General features: G+C 35.4%; 1 protein-coding gene across 1 annotated transcript in view; it reads right to left on the bottom strand.

Annotated features, from left to right (window-relative positions):
• Positions 1-14215, bottom strand: part of Adamts6 (ADAM metallopeptidase with thrombospondin type 1 motif, 6) — a 209504-nt gene extending 195289 nt beyond the window's left edge. Inside the window, exons 1-3 of the mRNA XM_013025239.1 lie at positions 14119-14215; positions 10753-11117; positions 3648-3816 (exon numbers count right to left, since the gene is read on the bottom strand). Of these exons, the coding sequence (XP_012880693.1) occupies positions 3648-3816; positions 10753-11117; positions 14119-14215 (631 nt within the window). The remainder of the gene's footprint in view (positions 1-3647; positions 3817-10752; positions 11118-14118) is intronic.
• Positions 14216-19243: the final 5028 nt, after the last annotated feature.

Genomic DNA, 19243 nt, shown 5'->3' with positions numbered 1-19243 from the left:
TCCAAAACTAATGTATGGATCTCATTGTCCCAAAAATAGTATTTTAATTTTTTGATCATTATCAAGATGTTTGGCTGTACATAGCCAAGTACAATTATTTCATTGACTCGCTTTACCTTGTATTTGTGGCATTATCTGTGGTAGTCATGTATGTACTTGTTTATTTACCCCTGTAACTCATTGCCTTTCCTCACTAGATACAAGAAACTCCACAACAGCAATGACCTTGTCTGCATTATTTATTGTTGCATTCTCAGAATCTAAAACAATCTTGCACAGATACTAAATATTTACTTGATAAATATGTAACTGTATAATGAACTTAAATCCAGGTATATAAACATAATATTATCTATGCCAATGGACCAACAGGATATTCAGTTATCTCTGAGTGGAAGAATAAGAGTGATTTTTTTAATTTTATTTTTCCTGCATATTTCTAATTTAAAAAAATTGTTTCCAAATGCTTGATAAGAAATGTACTCATTATCTTGCCCATGTAATTCCAACTCTTCTGTATGGTATTTTCACAATAAAAAAAATTGTTTCCATAAAATGGTGTTGAACTCATAGTTTGAATCTAACCAAAAAATTGAATATCCGTATATAATATGAAATAGGTATATCCAGTGTCAAAAGATATTTACATCCTTAGTTTTGACATAAACTTGAGTTTCTTTTAACAGACTAAAATGGCATTGCTCACCTGTCCTGAGACATTGAAATAATATTAAATTTTTGCCAGACATTTTCCAAACTTGTTAAGCATCTGGGGCTTTTATTTTCTCCCAACACCACCAGGCAACATTTCCCAGAACTCAGAAAACAACTATAGTATTCCCACTAATAAGAAGCCAGTGAAGTGTTTGAAGGTTTAATATAGCCAAATTAAGAGAAAAGATTTGACTAAAACAAGGAATACTAAGCCTGGAGAAAGGAAATCCAGCTAAAAAGTTAGTACAGTATCACAGGCAACAGATGTGAGAGTGAACTAATTGGAATGTTATTAGGGCTACTTCCCAGACTGTATTGAGAGGGAAATATATTTAGAACATGGTATTAGTAATTTAAACTAATGGTTAAAAAAAAGAACGAAAGAAAATCTTCTCCCAAAGGGTATAATTACATAATTGCAATAAGAATGGATTTGGAAGTATGTAGAAAATAAACTCTACCTGAGTTAGAATAATGCAATAGGTAGTTTAAAATAAAACATTCTGGATATCAAAGGACTAAGGTATCTTTCAGAATATGATGAAATTTTAAACACTTCCTGGATGAACTGCAAATTATTTACAGTCATAAAATAAAGTATATTTTAGCATGGGAAAATTTTATCAAGATAAATAATAAAGAATCTGAGGCATGGCTTCAATGATAGAGTGCCAGCCTGGAGTGGCAGTATGTGCACATTAATTCAATAGATGAATGAATGAATGAATCTTGCATTGTGAAAGAATTTATAGATTGCTGTACCTACAACCTCAAGTTTATTAAACATCAACATTTCCCCCATATGCTTGCGTGTCCTTATTTAAAGACTCAATCTAGCCTCCTTATTAATTTACTAATGAATTTTGTTTCACATTTTAAGTGTTTTAAATAGATTTACTTTAAGTGGCCTTTTCTAATATCAACTTTTCCTCACAAACAAAAACCTTCCAAAATCAAAAGCCTAATGGATATTTTTTATTGGTGGTAGTGGGATGCAAACTTCCCAAAATGGGGCTTTATACTTAGCAGAAAAATGCTCCACCACTTAAGACATGCCCCTGTTTTGCTTTAGCTCTTTTTCAAGTAGGGGATCTATCTTTGTCTGGGCCAGCCTCATGCATAGCTAGGATTACAAGTTTGTAACACTATCACCCAAGTAGCTGGGATTACAGATGTGAACCCACTGCACTTGGCCGAAGAGATTTATAAACCTTATTTAAGAATAAAGTGTGCACTCAGGAAGCTGACATAAGGATTGCAGTTCAAAGCCAGGACAAAAAGTTCATGAAACCCAGATCTCAACAGAGAAAGTTGGGCTGATGCTACATGCTTCTCACCCCAACTGTAGTAGGAAGCATAAATGGGAGAATCATAAACCTGGCCAAACAAGCAAAAGGGAGATTCTAGCTTCCAACGAAAATTGGTTAGCAACATGACTCAAGCTGCAGAGTATCTGCCCTGAGTTCAAACCTAGTACAATAATAATAATAATAACGTAATAAATTACTTGAACAATGAATTCAAAAGACCATTTAAACAGTTAAGAAGGAAATGACCCTCTGAAGAACATGGAGGAAAACAAAAAATATGGAGAGATACCAAAGGATAATGCTTTCCCTGATTCAAAGGGCAATCATTGCATTTTATTCTAAATTGATTTGCTGATGAACTCTACAGTAAGTTGAAATCTGCCCTTGAAATATTTTGTTCCTATTTGCAACTTCTGGAACAAAACTTTCAAAAAATGGAAAAGAAAAATCCAATTTGAAAAATGTAATAGCTTTTAAACTACTAGAAATAGTTTAGATTAATAATAATGCAATAGTAATAATAGTAATGTAATAATAATAGTAATAATAATGAAAATATAATTGGACTGAGTAAATAATGTGTGCTAAGATGAGATCCCAAAGATGTTTGGAAATCTGTCCAAAAGTACACCAGAGCCCATGATCCTTTGATGGTGTTATTCTATGTCCTATCTTTAGACTAACATTCCCTAACACCCTGCCTCTAATCTTATTCTTCTCAAATTCAATCTCCACACAACTGCAAGAACAGTCTTTCTGTGACATAAATATAATTTTAGGGGGCCAATCCTGGGACTTGAAGTCAGTGTGCTATCCTTGAGCTTTTTTGCTCAAATCTAGTGCTCTACCACTTGAGCCACAACTCCACTTCCAGCTTTTGGGTGATTAATTGAAGATAAGAATCTCGTGGACTTTTCTACACAGACTGGCTTTGAACCTTGATCCTAATATCTCAGCCTCCTGAGTAGCTAGGATTATAGGTGTGAACCACCAGCACCTGGATAAAAATGATTATTTCATCCCTTCAACATAAAAAAATGGGTTTCTAACATAATCAGCCTGTACAGACTCCTTAATATAACTTAGGAGCCTTTCATGTCTGTCTCTGTCTCTTCAACCCACATTCTAGTGCCCATTATAGGAACTGTCCATTTCTAGACTGCATCATTCCCCTGGAGGGTTGTAAAATGCTGCATCCCAGGGAAAAGCCCTGTCTAACTACCTTCTCTTTTCCCTTAATGCTCAGCAGAGAAGTTACTTCTTTCATGAAGCTTTCCTTGTCTACTCAAGTCTATTGTTGTTCCAATGATGTATTTCTATAGTCTCCTAATTCAATGTTATCATTACCTTTTGAGTACTTCCTTAAGACTCTTCAAGTCTTATTCAGGAGTTAGGCTTATTAAATTTAGATACCTCTTACTAGCAAGAACACATAAGGCTAACCAACAAGTGCAGAATACTATGAAATATCTGTGTGGGAAAGCTGTAAATATTACCAAAAAGTTCTTTTTTAACATGGATTATATTCTAACTACTTCTCAGAGACTCTCCAAAATTATTTATTATTTCTTGTGATACTTGTCAGTAATGATTCAGTATGTTTCTCAAAGACTGTACACTCACCTGAAAGCCCACAATGAGAGTGATCATAGAGATGACGTTGTTGAAGGGTAGACTTTTTGTAAATAACATGAGGATGGCCATTTTCATAATTAAAATGCTTAGAATCCTCTGTGGTATTCTTTAAAGGCTCAATAAAATATTCTTCATCTTCTGTAGCAATAATACCATGCTAAAAGGAAAAGAAACAACAAATTTATCAAGAAGAATCATTTTAAATATTAGATTTTATCATTAACAAAAGCCAAAAATAAATTGATAACTCCAAAACCAGGTGGTTAAAAGTATACATTAATTAAGCACTCAGTGCATTATCTTTTCTTGGTAAGACATCATATACATTTCCTTATTATTTAAAAAGCTATAAACTATACAAAGCAAATCATTTACATTATTTTCCTCGGGTTTTCAAAACATTGTGTGGGGCAGCAGTGCACTCCAAAACTTATTTCCTTTCCAACTTGACTATATCTTCTGTGTATAGACATAGCTTGGTGATTAAGTTTCAGCTAGTAAAACTGGGCAGAGGGGGCTGGGAAGGTGGCTCAGTGGTAGAGTGCTTGCCTTGCATACATGAGGTCCTGGGTTCGATTCTTCAGTACCACATAAGCAGAAAAAGTCAGAAGTGGAGCTGTGGTAAAGCGCTAGCCTTGAGCTGAAGAGCTGAGGAAAAGCACCCAGGCCCAGAGTTCAGGCCCCACGATCAAAAAAAAAAAAAAAACAAAAAAAAAAAAAAAAAAAAGGGCAGAGCTCTGTACAACACCTTCAAATCCAGAACCTAAATACTTTTTCACTCCTATTTTTGCCTGCTATATGGAAAGTATATATGGAAAGTACTCTAAAGACACAGAGGAGGTAGAAGTGAAAACAGGATTGTCAGGTACTGGTGGTTCATGCATGTAATCCTAACTCTACAAGCTGCAATCTGAGGATCGAGGTTCAAACCCAGCACAGGCCAACAAATCCTAGAGACTCTTATCTTCTTATGTCCAATGAAATGGCAAAAAGCCAAAACTGGATATATGGCTCAAGTGACAAGCAAAATAATAAGCCAAGCAAAGGTGGGCAGTAATGGCTCACACCTGTAATCCTAGCTACTTAGGAGGCTGGGATCTGAGGATCACAGTTCAAAGCCAGCCTGGGCAGGAAAGTCTGTGAGACTCTTATCTCTAATTAACCACCAAAGAAAAAAAAAAAAAAAACAGAAATGGAACTGTGGCTCAAAGTGGTAGAGTGCTAGCCTTGAGCAAAAAAGCTCAGGGTCAGCATCCAGGCCCTGATCTGACAAAAAGAAAAAAGGTGGTGCCTCTAAGTGATCACTTGGAAAGTTAATTAACATAAACACTGATATAAGGGAAAAATAAACTATTGTTGTAATCATTAATATTTTGAGATTTAATTTGTCCTTAATTAACATACATCCCAAACATCCCCATATCATAAATGAATTAACAATCTCAAGAGGTCAGGAACTCACCAGTATCATAGAAAGGAAAGAAAGGGAGCTAAAATTCAAGTAGAACCTTGCTGTTATTCACAGTATTCTATCACCTTATACCTATTTACTTAGCAAAGTCCCACTCTTAAGTCATATTTCCTCTTTAGAAAAAAAAGCTTCCTTAGGCCAAATGGAGTGCCTTCACACTCCTCTGAACTCCACTAGAGTGTAATGTAAGTATCGTATCTTTTCAGTTAATGCCATACTTATTTGTTGTTACATCTCAAATCTTTTCTACTTAACTTCAGTGTAAATTTTCAACTGGAAGTGGTATCTTCCCAACGAGACTGTTAACTTTCTTCAGGGAAAAAGTTATATCCTATAATCCTCAGAATCAGTTATAGACACAGAAAGTATCTTATATGTGTCAGTTCAAATAAAAGTTTATTGATGACGAGAAATATGATCATCAAAGCTATCTGCACCAAGAATAAAAACTTCCAAAAACAAACAGATGCTAACTTCAACTCTTGTCTACCTACATGTTGTCCTAAGTATGGCACTGGTAAGGATGTCTCTTAATCTAACCACCCATCACCACCAGATAAAACACAGATTCTCTGAGCTTATTTCCTCAGTTGGAAAAATGAAAGGATTGGTTTAAATTACTGGTTTTAAAACAGCACACTAGGGAGCCCTAAGGAGGTCCAAGAAAGTGCCCTCCGGAGCTGCCCTAGACAACAAAGGGAGAGCTCCATGACTTGAATTCCTGGGCTTAGCATCAGACGTGCTTTTATTTAATGTGTATATTCAGTTTCCACATAACATTTCATATGAGAAAGAGTTTGTTGCTTTAAAAAGAAAAAAGTTAAAAATCTCTGGACCTGGTAATCTCTAAATTCTATGTAAATTCAAATCTTCATAATTCTGTTTAGATAATTTTTTTAAGTCCTGTATGTTTGGAAAGAAAGATATGACATAATCAGACATGAAATTGGTGATCACCTGCAGCCTATGTGGGAAAACAAAACAAAACACATGCTGTAGTCATTTCTATTATTTTTGCCACTGTCTTCTTTAGTTTATGGGTAATTGTCCCATATTAAGTGCAAATGCAAACAGAAATAACGTAATATGCCATTAAGAAACTCTAGTAACTGAACATGAATTACTTTACCATTTATGTTAACAAATATAGTTCAGGAAGAAGAAAGGGCAAAGATCAGTAAGAGTTTTGATTATAGAGAAGTGTAGGAAATGGAGTCTAGGGTACATCCCAGAAAGGCCAGGACAATAAAGTCATGCTGGCCTGTGACAATAGATCAGGGAAAGTTGAAAGGTCCCAGGCAAGAAACTCAATAAACAAAATTTAAATTTTTAAATTAAAATTTAAAATTACATAAAATTTAACCCTGAATGGGAAATCTAGAGATTTCATGTTTATACACATTATCTTACATAATCTAAATAACACTTCAGTGTAAGTACTATGGTCAGCTCCTCTTTGCAGATCAGAAGCGGAGATGGAGCAAAGTTCTTTTTGTTTATTTGTTTTTGTTTTGTTTTGTTTTGGAGCAAAGTTAAACAACAAACTCACTGGGTTGAACTTGGAGCTTTAACCACCAGTTTCTTATCCTCTAAAGGCTGTTTCTAATATTATTTGTTCGCCAAATGTTCTTTGTATGCCTTTGATATGACAGAAGATGCTGTGCTACAAGGAAGTATTCAATCATAAGCCGCAATTGAAGAAATCTCAAAGAACTCAGAATAGTCTTTCATTAAGGGAAATTTTTACAAATTAAAATTTTAACAGGCTTATGTAAGTAATTCTAGTTACTTGGGAGGCTAAGATAGGGAGGGTGGCAGATTAAGGCCAAACCAGGCAGAAAAGTTTGTGAGACCACTTCTCAACTCAATGTAGTACATTCATTCATGTCATCCTAACTACCTGGAAGGCTGAAATTAGGAAAATTAAATTCCAGGACAGCCTAGGCCCAAATGTCCAAGAGCCTCAGTCCCAATTAAGTGAGGTTGAAGTGGTGGCAAGCACCTGTCATCCTAGCTATGACAGGAAGCTTAAAATCGGCAGATCAAGGTAAAGGCAAACACCCAGACAGTAACCAAGACCCAATCTGAAAAATAACCAGCAGAGAAAAGAGCTAGCAGCACAGCTCTTAGTAGAGTGCCTGCTAACAAGCATGAGATTCTGAATCTAAACCCAATTGCCATCAAAAAGAAAGTTACAAATTTTAGACCTTTAAATATTTTTATTTTTCTAAAGCTATTTTTCTAAAGATAGAGATATATAGATCTATATAGATATATAGATATGACAGTACTGACTTTGAATTCAGGGCCTTGCAACTCATTAGGTAAATGCTTTACAACCAGAGATTCTCCAAACCTTTTAGTTTCAGTTATTTTTCAGGTAGTCTTAACCTTTGCACCCAGACTAGACTTGGACCATGGTCCTTCTATGCCTCCTATTTATAGCTGGGGATTATAGGTATGAACCATCACACCAAGCTTGTTGTTTCTTTAAAAAATAATCATCATAATTAGTATGTATTAATAGTACTGGGGCAAGATTCATTGTGATACTTCCATATGTGTGTATAACATGCCGTGATACAATTCATCTTTCTTTTGCATTCCCTAATCTTATTTAATCCCCATGTTTAAACAACTTTAAAAGCCAGGTGCTAGTGGCTCATGCCCGTAATCTTAGCTACTCAGGAAGCTGAGATCTGAGGATTTTAGCTTGAAACCAGTCCAGGCAGGAAAGTCCATAAGACTCCTATCTCCAGTTAACCACCAGAAAAATGGAAGTGAAAGTGGCACTGTGGCTCAAAGTGGTAGAGTGCTAGCCTTGAGCAAAAAATATCAAGGAGACAGTACCTAAACCCTAAATTCAAGCCCCACAACTGACAAAAAAAAATTAAGTAAAACAACTTCAACAAGTTTCAGTGTTTTATTTTCCAGATTGCTGGTTAAGATAGGGTCTTGCCAACTGTTAGCCTCAGCTGACCTCAAACGGCAGTTCACCTATCTCCACTTCCCAAGTAGCTGGGATTACAGGTGTGAACCATTGTTGGTTTTTTTCTTGTACCTGTCCTGGAGCTTGAATTCAGGGCCTGGGCGCTGGTCCTCAGCTTTATTTTCAAGGCTAGCCTCTACCACTTGAGCCACAGCATCAACTCCAGCTTAGTGGTGGTTAATTGGAGATAAGAATCTCCTGGATTTTCCTGGCTAGTCTGGCTTTGAACCATGATCTTCAGATTTCAGCCTCCTGAGGAGCTGATTACAGGTCTGAGCACCAGCATAATTACAGGCATGATGCCCAATATATCCCATCCCCAATTCCACCATCCATAGCTCTTAAAGAAAATGATTTTATTAACCTAGAAATCCACCTTCAGCTAATTATTAAAATATGAGGACAACAGAAAGTCACTTTAAATAGACAAGGACTCACAAAAGTTTACTACCGAGGCATTATTTGAATTATTTGAAGGTGTTCTCCCAATAAATCAGGATATAAACTCAGAAAGAGGAAGATATGGCAACTCAAAAAAGCAAAAAAGGTGCCAGGCATTGGTGGCTCACACCTGTAATCCTAGCTACTCAGAAGTCTGAGATCTGAGGATCACGGTTCAAAGCCAGCCCAGGCAGGAAAGTCCATGAGACTCTTATCTCCAATCAACTACCAGAAAACCAGAAATGGCACTGTGGCTCAAAGTGGTAGAGCACTAGCCTTGAGCTGAAGAGTTCAGGGTCAGCGTCCAGGTCCAGAGTTCAAGCCCCATGACTGACAAAAAAAAAGAAAAAAAAATGTAAAATGTGAGATGTAGCCCAACTAATATCCAAGAAAAATGCCTCTAATAAGAATTCAGCTGAGTGGGATAACACACATTTATAATCCCAGCACTCAGAGGCCAAGATAGGAAGTCTCTAGTTTAAGTACAGATAGGATGTAGTAAGACTTGGTCTTTAAAAAGATTAAAAAAAGATGGGACATATCCAAGCAATACACATAAACCCTACATAATGGTCACCTGATAAAGAAATTGCATTTTCATCTCAATAGGAAAAATTAATAGTAATTAGAAACTCTAGAAAACAAAATCTGGATAAGAAAATCATAATCCAGACATAAGCAAAATAAAATGTGACAATACTTGAAACAATAAATGGCACTGTTAGAATTCGGCCCTTTGAATGGTGCAAGGGTTGTAAAGACTGATAATATGGGTGAGAAAACATGACTAAAAGTGACCGTCAATGAACATTATTTTGTACAACATAATTTAAAACATGGTTAATTAAGTAGTGGCCTTTGACTAAGAGGAATTTGAATGGAGATCAGTAGGATACACCTAAATTTTCTCTAAATCTAAATTTTCTCACTGAAATGTACAAAAAAATTCATTCAACCTTCTCCATTCCCAGATGCTACAGTCTTTGAATAGATCTTCATTATCTCTTTCATATTTGTACTCATATCTCAATCCCTGTTCTTTCCTCAGATTTCCTAATGAAATTCATTCTAATCTGCATACATCATCACCCTGTTAAAACTAGCAACTCAATAGTTAATATCAGTGCCAAATTAACAGTATTATATTTAGAGAAGTTTTAGACCTATTTGGCATTCAAAAACTAAATCTTTTAAATATAGCAATAAATGTACTCAATGTACATATTTGTCAAGACTAAATCCAAATTTTAAAATCTAAGTACTTATTTAGGTTCCTTTTACTTCAGATTTAAGGAATATGGACAATTTGAACAAATTCTTACAACATACAGTGAAATTTTGTCTTCAATATAAAATCTTGCTAGTTATTTCAAATTTAAAACATATTTAATTCAACTGTAATTGCATAATTACACTAAAGTATAAACAAGAATATAGGTCTAGTATAAGAAAGAAAAGCAATTTCTGCAAATACAAGTAAGGCATGTACATTTTTACACAGAGTGTTAATGAGCCATCTATAGAAGCCTGAAAAGGGTAAAACCAAAGAGAAAGTCGGGAATACACTTGATCTACAACCATTACTCTGTTTAAGTACCTTTAACCTCAAGTACTTGTCATAAACCCTATATACATTTTTCTAAATTTTCTACATTTTTCTATATATATTTCTAAAGAAAGATTATCATCAATCTTAACATAAATGTTGGGAAAAATTATTTCAAATGCACTGTATCAAAGATCTGGCTTCAAGAAATGATGCCCATAAATAGATTAGAATTAAGTTTAAGCTATGCTAGCTACCAACAAAAGATAACCTAAAAGGCAAATCAGTGCTATGATTCCCTGCCATAATACACAAACTGCACTGGAACTCTTTGCCAAGGACTGTTTTGTATATGCATTAAATTCAAATTATTTTGCCCAGAAAAAAAATTAAGACTAAAAAGAAATCTGAGATTTCACTCATTCCTCTACTGTTAATGAAGAGTTTTATAAGCTATTCCATGAAAATGCAATATAACCACTTTGAATATAATTATCAAAAGCAAAACATTAGAAATAATGAACATTTTCTGTCCATTACTTCCCTATTCAAACCATCAATATACATGGTTTTAAACCTGAGGAAAGACAGTTACTTCATGAACTTATTTTCCCATCAGAAATTTAAAATCATAGTATCTACTTACCAATCCAACACAGTTGCTTAAAGCCACCTTAGTTGTACTACGTTGATCTTGCAAATATCCGGTATAATGACAGTTATCTAAAAAATCATGTTTCCACTGGGGTCCATCTTTCCCCCAGTATTCTACTGTAAAATGTTTGGATACAAAATCTGTGTTGAGAGTCAAGTTGAGGTGAAAGTGCTTGCCATAGGCCGACAGTTTAAAAAATAATTTCGACACTGCCTGCTCTGGGTCGATAGGGTCCATACTCCGTCTTCTCCTTGAGTGCTTAGCATTTTTCACAGTAAAGCTGAGAAACGCTCCATTTTGATCAACCCTTATTGGAATAGTTAGCTGGTAGTGTTCAAGATAAGTCAGGAATTCCTCTTTGTAATCACAAGGTAGAGAATCCAGAAAAAGCACATGGAAGAAAAGAAAATTTAACAGAAGTAACAAAATAAATCACCATGCATCATTATAGGTGGGTCACAATTGAAAGCATGAAATCATATAACCATAAGGGTTTAAAATCTAAAGAATGAGTTTTATATTATTTCTTAAATTCATTTGGGAAGTACTAATTTTCTATCTAACCTTAATTTTAAAAACATGGCTTCCAACTGCTTAACTGTAAACAAAATATGAAAAATTTACATGCAAACAAAAAATGAAAAGTACACAGAAGTAAAAAAATGAGATTCAGTTCCGATAGAAGCCCACTTTTGAACATTATCCAAAAGAATTTATGTAGAATTTCTATGTCCTTGTAAAAATTATTTCTTAAAAACAAAATAATTATTAGGAATGTAAAATTCTGCAGCCACTTTAGAAAATAGTCTGATAACTTGTCAAAATGTTGGTCATAAAGTAACTATATGATCCACCAATGAAATGAAAACAGACAACATAAAAACTGCTTTGTGAATGCTCATGCCAAAATTATTCATAATAGTCTAAAAGGAGAAATAATCTAAATTTCTATTAGTCTATGACTAATTAGAATGTCAATTTCTACCAGTGGAATATTATTCTGCAATAATAAAAAAGCATTATGCTTTCTTAAGGTGATTTTCTTTTTTGGGGGGGGGTCCAGTCGTGGGGCCTGAACTCTGGGCCTGAGCGCTGTCCCTCAGCTCTTCAGCTCAAGGCTAGCACTCTACCACTTGAGCCACAGTGCCACCTCCGGCTTTTTTCTTTTTGCTTATGTGGGCCTCAGGCATGCAAGGCAAGCGCTCTACCACTGAGCCACCTTCCCAGCCCCCTTAAGGTGATTTTCTAACATTATAAAAACTTTATGCTAACTAAAAAGGAGCCAGTCACAAAATAACACAGAGAATTAATATTAATAATAAGATTAATAGTAAAAAAAAAAGTCTCTAGAAACAGAGAGACTTAGAGACTGCCTAGGACTGGGCAGGAGAGCATGTGTGAAAAGTCTGGGGAAATTTGGAAGTGATTACTAAGGCTCTCTTTATGGAGTGATGAAAATGTTCAGAAATTGATATAATATTGGTTGTACAACTCTAAAAACCATTGAACTTTAAATGGGTGAAATAAATGCTATGTGGATTATAATTCAACAAAACTCTTTAAGATCAACAGAATGACTAAAAATTTGGCAGACCTAATATTTTCCTTACTTAATTATCCCTTCCTAAGCTAGGTTTACCACTAAGAGAACTCAAAAGTCTGCCCATGGCTTCATTGTCTCTATGGAATTTATCTTACAAACATAAAGTCCTATGAAACCATAATCGTATGGAAATGGATGAGTTCAGTATTTACTTCCTTTTTCTTTCTTTTCTTTTTTTTTTCCAGTCCTGGGGCTTGAATTCAGGGCCTGGGCTCGGTCCCTGAACTTCTTTTGTTCAAGGCTAGTGCTCTACCACTTGTGCCACAGCACCACTTCTGGCTTTTTCTGAGTAGTTTATTGGAGATAAGAGTCTCATGAATTTTCCTGCGTAGGCTGGACTTGAACCACAATCCTTAGATCTCAGCCTCCTGTGTAGCAAGGATTACAGACATGAGCCATCAACACCTGGCTGTATTTCCTTTTTTATAAGAATTCACAGTAAATCTATGGCTTTGTTGACCTACTTGTGTGTGTGTGTGTGTGTGTGTGTGTGTGTGTGTGTGTGTGTGTGTATGCATGCACACCTGTGTTAGTAAGTATATTGGTCCTAGGGTTTGAACTCAGGGATTAGACTATCCCTAAAGTTTTGTTGTTGTTGTTGTTTTGTTTGTTTGGGTTTTTTTGCTCAAAGCTAGTGATCTACCACTTGAGCCACATTTCTACTTTTGGCTCTTAGGAGATTAAAGTCTCACAGACTTTCTTGACCAGACTGGCTTGGAAGCATCATCCTCAGATCTCATCCTCCTGAGTAGCTAGGATTACAGGAATGAGCCACCAGCCCCCAGCTGCCAATCTACTTTTGAGAGAAATAATCTAATGGACTTATATACATCACTCTATAACACCCTTGAAAACCTGGCTCATTAACACTAAATGCATTTATGGGGAAAATATAGAAGATATAGCTTTAATAATTCTATAAGGAATAGATTAGTCTATGGAAAACAAAATGATATTTACTTGTGGGATTTCTGTTGTTAAGATCATTTTCAGACAAGTACTCTGCTATTTGACCCACACCTCCAGACCTCTTAATATCATTTCTATGACACAAAGTTCAACTATATAGATACTCCATAGTTTAAAATCATAAGGGTTAGAATTTGGGGAAAAAATGAGTTTACCATTCTCATTTAGTCCTTAGATTAGAATTCTTAAAATTTTTTCCTCAAAGGTCCATATTTAAAAGGTCTTGTCTAAGTTTTTCATCTTCTACAGTATAAACATTTGGATACTCTTAGAAAATGACCTTAGCAATAAATGAAGTTATTAAAATTTGTGGGGCAGGGTATATTACTATTTTCTTTTTTTATTGTGAAAATACCATACAGAGGGGTTACAATTACATGGGTAAGATTAATGAATGCATTTCTTATCAAGCTTTGTTGCCTCCTTTGTTTCCCCTTCTCATCCCTTCCCATCTGCTCCCCTGTCCCACCCCCCAACCCACACCAAAGTTGTAAAGTTCATTTTACTAAGAGAGCTTAGTCAACTTCAAAATCCACTGGATATTAAATTGACTCTTGGGAGGATAATTAAACAGATTCTCATAGTCTGTAATATATAAAAAACAATCACTGAAATTATTCAATATTCCTGTCACATTAAAAAAAAATTCTTGCCCAAAGCTAGTGCCTGAGCTTCACCTCTATTTCCCTCAATAGAAATTCTATACCCAAACAAAATATTCTGCATTGTTCCTTACATGACTATTAGTGATATTCTTTTTAAAATTTTGGAAACAAAAATCCTACCTTGAGAACTGTATGAAAGTGTGTGGTCATTATGAAATTCTGATGAAGCCATGATGAGGCTCAAAATCCAAGTCAACGTCTTCCACAAAATTTCCATAATTTAGAAAACTGGATTGTTTATTGGAGGGCTACCTATGTGCTAGAGAGTCAATACCATACCAAAATCGAAGCATAACAATTATATCCTTAATGCTTCTTGCAAAGTAGTTGTTAGATATTCCACTGTGTAATGGATACTTTTTTACACCATGCTGTACTTTCTTCTGTGTCCAGATTCATGTTCTCAATCCAAACTGAAGAGAATAATGGTAATAAGTGTTTTCACAAGCAAGGCATTAGGTTGATAAGTCACTAAGATATGGCAGTTTTTTAACCTAGAAGAACAAAACAAAGAGAAATTTAAGTTAACTAGAAATTATCCTGAATGGAACGATTTACTATGTATTTCTGAATAGTTGCCAAAGACATAACTACAAGCTAACTTAGTACAGTTGTTTATCTTTAGAGTCTAAATAAATATTCATTAATTCAAACACAGATTTAGGAATCTTAATGGTTAGCAAGAAAATACTAAAGCTACTTAATAAAGTCCACGTCAAGGAATTTTGAGACTAGGATACACAGATAATGCAAGTTTGACTCTTAGCACAAGAAGAAGGATGAGGTAGAAGGAGAATGGGGAGGCAGAGGTAGGAGGAAGAGGAGGAGGGGAAAGGGGAAGAGGGGGAACAGGACAAAGAATAGGGAAGGAGGGGGAAGGAACTTGAAGAATAATAACTCTTTTTTAAAAAACTTTGAAGATAACAATGAATGGATACATTTTTTTAAAAAGCCTGGCACTGATGGCCTGTAAATCCTAGACACTCAGTAGGCTGAAATCTGAGGGTCACAATTTGCAGTCAGCCCCAGAAGGAAAATCTGTGAGACTCGTCTCTCCAATTACCCACCAAAATGCTGGAAGCAAAGCTGTGGTTCAAGTGTAAAGCACTAGCCTGGAACAAATAAGCTTCAGGATGGCACACAGGCCATGGGTTCAAACCCCAAGACTAGCACACACATACACACACACACACACACACACACACACACACAAGTAAAAAAAATAGGAGACTAAGATCTAAGGATCACAGTTCGAAGTCCTGGGGCAGGAAACTCCCTAAAAGTCTTATTTCCCATTAATAAACAAAAAACCAGAAGTGCACCCTGGTCGGGTGGCTTAGTGGCAAAGTGCTTGCCTAGCATGCAGGAAACCCTGGGTTCAATTCCTCAGTACCAAATAAACAGAAGAAGCTGGAAGTGGTGCTGTGACTCAAGTGGTAAAGTGCTAGCCTTGAGCAAAAGAAGCTCAAGGACAGTGCCCAGGCCCTGAGTTCAAGTCCCAGGACTGACAAAAGAAAATAAAAGCCAGAATTGGCAATGTGGCTCAAGTGACAGGGCCACTTGGGCAAAAAAGCCAAGAGAGAGTACAAGGCCCTGAGTTCAAGCTCCAGTAACACTAGTACTGGCTATATATATATATATATACTGACTTCAATATCTCAGGTCATTCTATGTACTTGATAAACTACATAATTCTATTCCTTAACATGCTTTTTATATTCACTCATATCTAGAAATCGTGCTGCTTTATTGTTTTGTTCTGACAAACATATCTACAAATACAGTGATATTTATCAACTGTTTTTGAACATTAAGACAATGTCACACTCAAGTAAAGTTGGACCTTATTTACTCTAAGCCTTGATTTTATCTGAAAGCCTTAAATGACTGACAAAGCAACTCAAATAAAGCAATTTCAACACTGTAGAATGCACTTGAAAAGAAATTTTTAAAACTTTAAGTCTCACAACAGATTGGAAGTCCTTTCTCATATACTTCACTTTCAGCTACCAACCTCACTAACAGCAAAACAGTCCCTCAAAATGAACATGAAACTAAAAAAAGTAGTTTTAGAACCTAAAAGCAATTCAACTTCAGATACACGCAAACCATTCTTTAATAATTCAATACTATCTCTTGTGACTATCACTGAATTTTAGCTCAATATCTGATTTTCATAGTACAATGCCTAAAGCCAGGAACAAAAACTTAAACTACTTTTAATAAGATAAATTACTGTTAAGATAAGAAAGTACACAAAATGTTTTAGAAAGAACTTTCATCTTAGAACTCTAATACATAGGATTATGCTATAATAAATGCTTACTACATTTTTTTGGTTAACAAAAGGTGATGAACAGATGAATAGATGGTGATTAATTAATAATAAGACTTAAGAAAATTATTTTAGGCATGTAAAAGGATATTTGTAGTTAACCAGAACATTAACTTAGAAGGAACACTTCATTCCCTGTGGTGCTACAAATATTGGTTATTACAACATATAAAACAACCACAACCTTTTAAAACTCCCCACATCTACATCTACAAGTTATTAAGCCACTAGACCTTGGAAAAGCTAATCATTAACCAAAACTATTATCTCACTATGTTCAAAATACAAGAACAACAACATCAGAATACAGAAAGGTTTAAGGGATAGAGAAAAGATTAAGACACAGTCCTTGCCCCTGAGAAGCCCATAATCTAAATAGCAGTAAAAATTCAAAGCAGACCTATAAATGCATAATGAAGTTATGGAACTAGGATAGAAGGGATCAGATGACTTGTAGGTGAGGGAAGGATAAATCAAACAAAACGTGAGAGGGGAAATAAGGCTCATTTGTGAGAGCTCCTGGAAATAAATGAAATTTCATAAAGTCAAATTGCTGAAGCTACTCATTACAAATAGAATACATTCCAGAAGATGTTGAGGGCCAGAGAAGGGGAGAGAGCTAGTATTTGTAATAATACAAACAACAAATTTGGTTCCTGTGAAGAAAGCTAATAAGTAATATCTGCTAAGGTAGTTTAAAGACAGACCTCTCCCCCCGCCCCAAAAAAAAACAAAAGATTTAGAATACACATGATTTTTTTCATCTTTACTCACAACACACTCATAAAGTAGAGGCTATTAACCTGGTGGTTGGGCAGATTCTGATGGAGCCTGTAATTGTGCCCCTTGATATTCAAGTATGATAATCCTCTTCTCTGGAACACTTTTAATTCTAACCTTGAGAATAACTCAACATTGAGGTGATGCTACTCCCATGATTAGATTAGAAGATTCTGACTTCTCTCTGGCTACCCAAGTCTCTGTTGTTGGCTTAGGTGAGACAGTTGTTATATAGAAGCCCACAGGAAAAGAAATAAGAGCACTTTCCTGATATTGCCAGCAAGGAATGGAGGCCATAGAAAGGTGGCAAGAAACTGAATCCTGAACTAAGATCACACCTCTACTGGTAGCGTACTTGCTTAGCAAAAGAGAAGTCATAAAGAAGAAATTTAATCTTGACTCTAATAAAGTGAGCTTAAAAATCAGACCTTTATCCTGTCAAGTTATCTGTAGAAAAACCTAGTCTTTGCCAACACTTTACTTACAACTTCATGGAAAACCCTGAAGAACAGGACATAGCTAAGCCATACCTGGGCTCTGGGCTCATAGAAACTGTGAAATAAGTCATGATGTTTAAGGTCACATAGTCTGTGGTAATTTGTCTTACAGCAATTGATAACTAATACAGTCACTGATTTCCAGATAGACAAGCTGACACAGAGATCATGATAGCTATGAAACAAGGATGTCCAGATTTTCACATAAAAGTGTAAATTTTCTATATGTTGTCACATTTCCAGTTCGGGACACTAAACATTCAATAGCAGTTGCACACACTATGTGTTAGGTTAATATATGCAAACCAGGTGCTGGTGGCTATAATCTAGAATCGTAGCTACTCAGGAGGCATGCATCGGAGGATCACTATTGGAAGTCAGCTCAGACAGGAAAGTCCATGAGCCTCATCTCCAGTTAACCAAAAAAAAGTCTAAGAGGAGCTGTGGCTACAATAGTTGAGTGCTAACCTTGAGCAAAAAAGCTCAGGATTAGCCCCCAGGCCCTGTGTTCAAGGCAGTAGTCACATACATGTGTGCGCGCACACGCACACGCGCGCGCGCACACACACACACACACAAGCATAAATAATATCAATTAATGTGAATAATATCTAGTAACTACAAAATTGTTTCATCTCAAAATCCTAGAACAATTTAGTTATGATAAGCATTATATATCTTTTCTCAGGTAAAAATTTATAGTTATTAAATCACACTATTATTCAGTAACACTAATGACAAAGCACCCAGTTAATTTGGTTTACATCCTATTTACATATAATCTCCATACTCCAAACTTAACCATGGGGTACTAAAGTACAATTATTATTTTGTGCACATTTATTTTCAGTGTTATCATTTTTTCAAATCACTAGAATGTTTTAAGTAATAATGAGTTACATTAACTGGATTCTTCATGTATTTTATAAAGTATTCTTTCTTCGTATACTTTATGTATACTTCCTTCCTTTAAAGAAAAAAATTAGAATTAACATATTTCAGTCAATTTTCTAGTAGTGGTGATAGATTGATACTTCTTTTCTATTTTCCTGGCTACTGAAATTATTGTCAAATTTACAGAATAATTCGGTGGGATTAGGAAACAACTGCTTTTTCCCCCTAGAGAAATTCCCGATCTTCACAATTTTGTAAACTTTACTCTTACCCATCTTAAAATTGTCCTTAAAAAAAACACAAAACTAAGGCAGTATTATTAGGAGAAAATACAATATGTAATTTGTCTAAAAGTAAATTACCATGATTTCCAGATTTGCAGTAAAAGGGGCATTGGTGCCTAATTAGAAGCTCTGAAATTAAACAAGCTAGAGTTATGGTTTTATTCCATCACTGCCTAGTGTACCTGTTCTGAGAGCAGTCAACAAATTCGAAGATGTGAGTCTTTTCTTTCCTCCTCCCTCACTTTCTGCTCTAACTCTTCCCATTCTTCAAAGCCTTCAGAGTTTAGTGAATGAAATTAGCAACATGTATCAGTGCTTAGTTGGCTAGAACTCAACCAAAACCAGTTTTCCAACCACTTTTAAGTCATCTATACAATACAAGAGAATGCATTAATCTACTTTCTGACACCTGCTGGAAATGTTCATCTAGGAATTATAAACAAGTATGTATGGAA

This window comes from Dipodomys ordii, unplaced genomic scaffold (genome assembly GCF_000151885.1).
Source record: "Dipodomys ordii isolate 6190 unplaced genomic scaffold, Dord_2.0 Scaffold83, whole genome shotgun sequence".
Lineage (NCBI taxonomy): Eukaryota > Metazoa > Chordata > Mammalia > Rodentia > Heteromyidae > Dipodomys > Dipodomys ordii.
The sequence above is the reverse complement of the archived record's forward strand: the minus strand, read 5'-3'. Positions and strand labels throughout refer to the sequence as shown.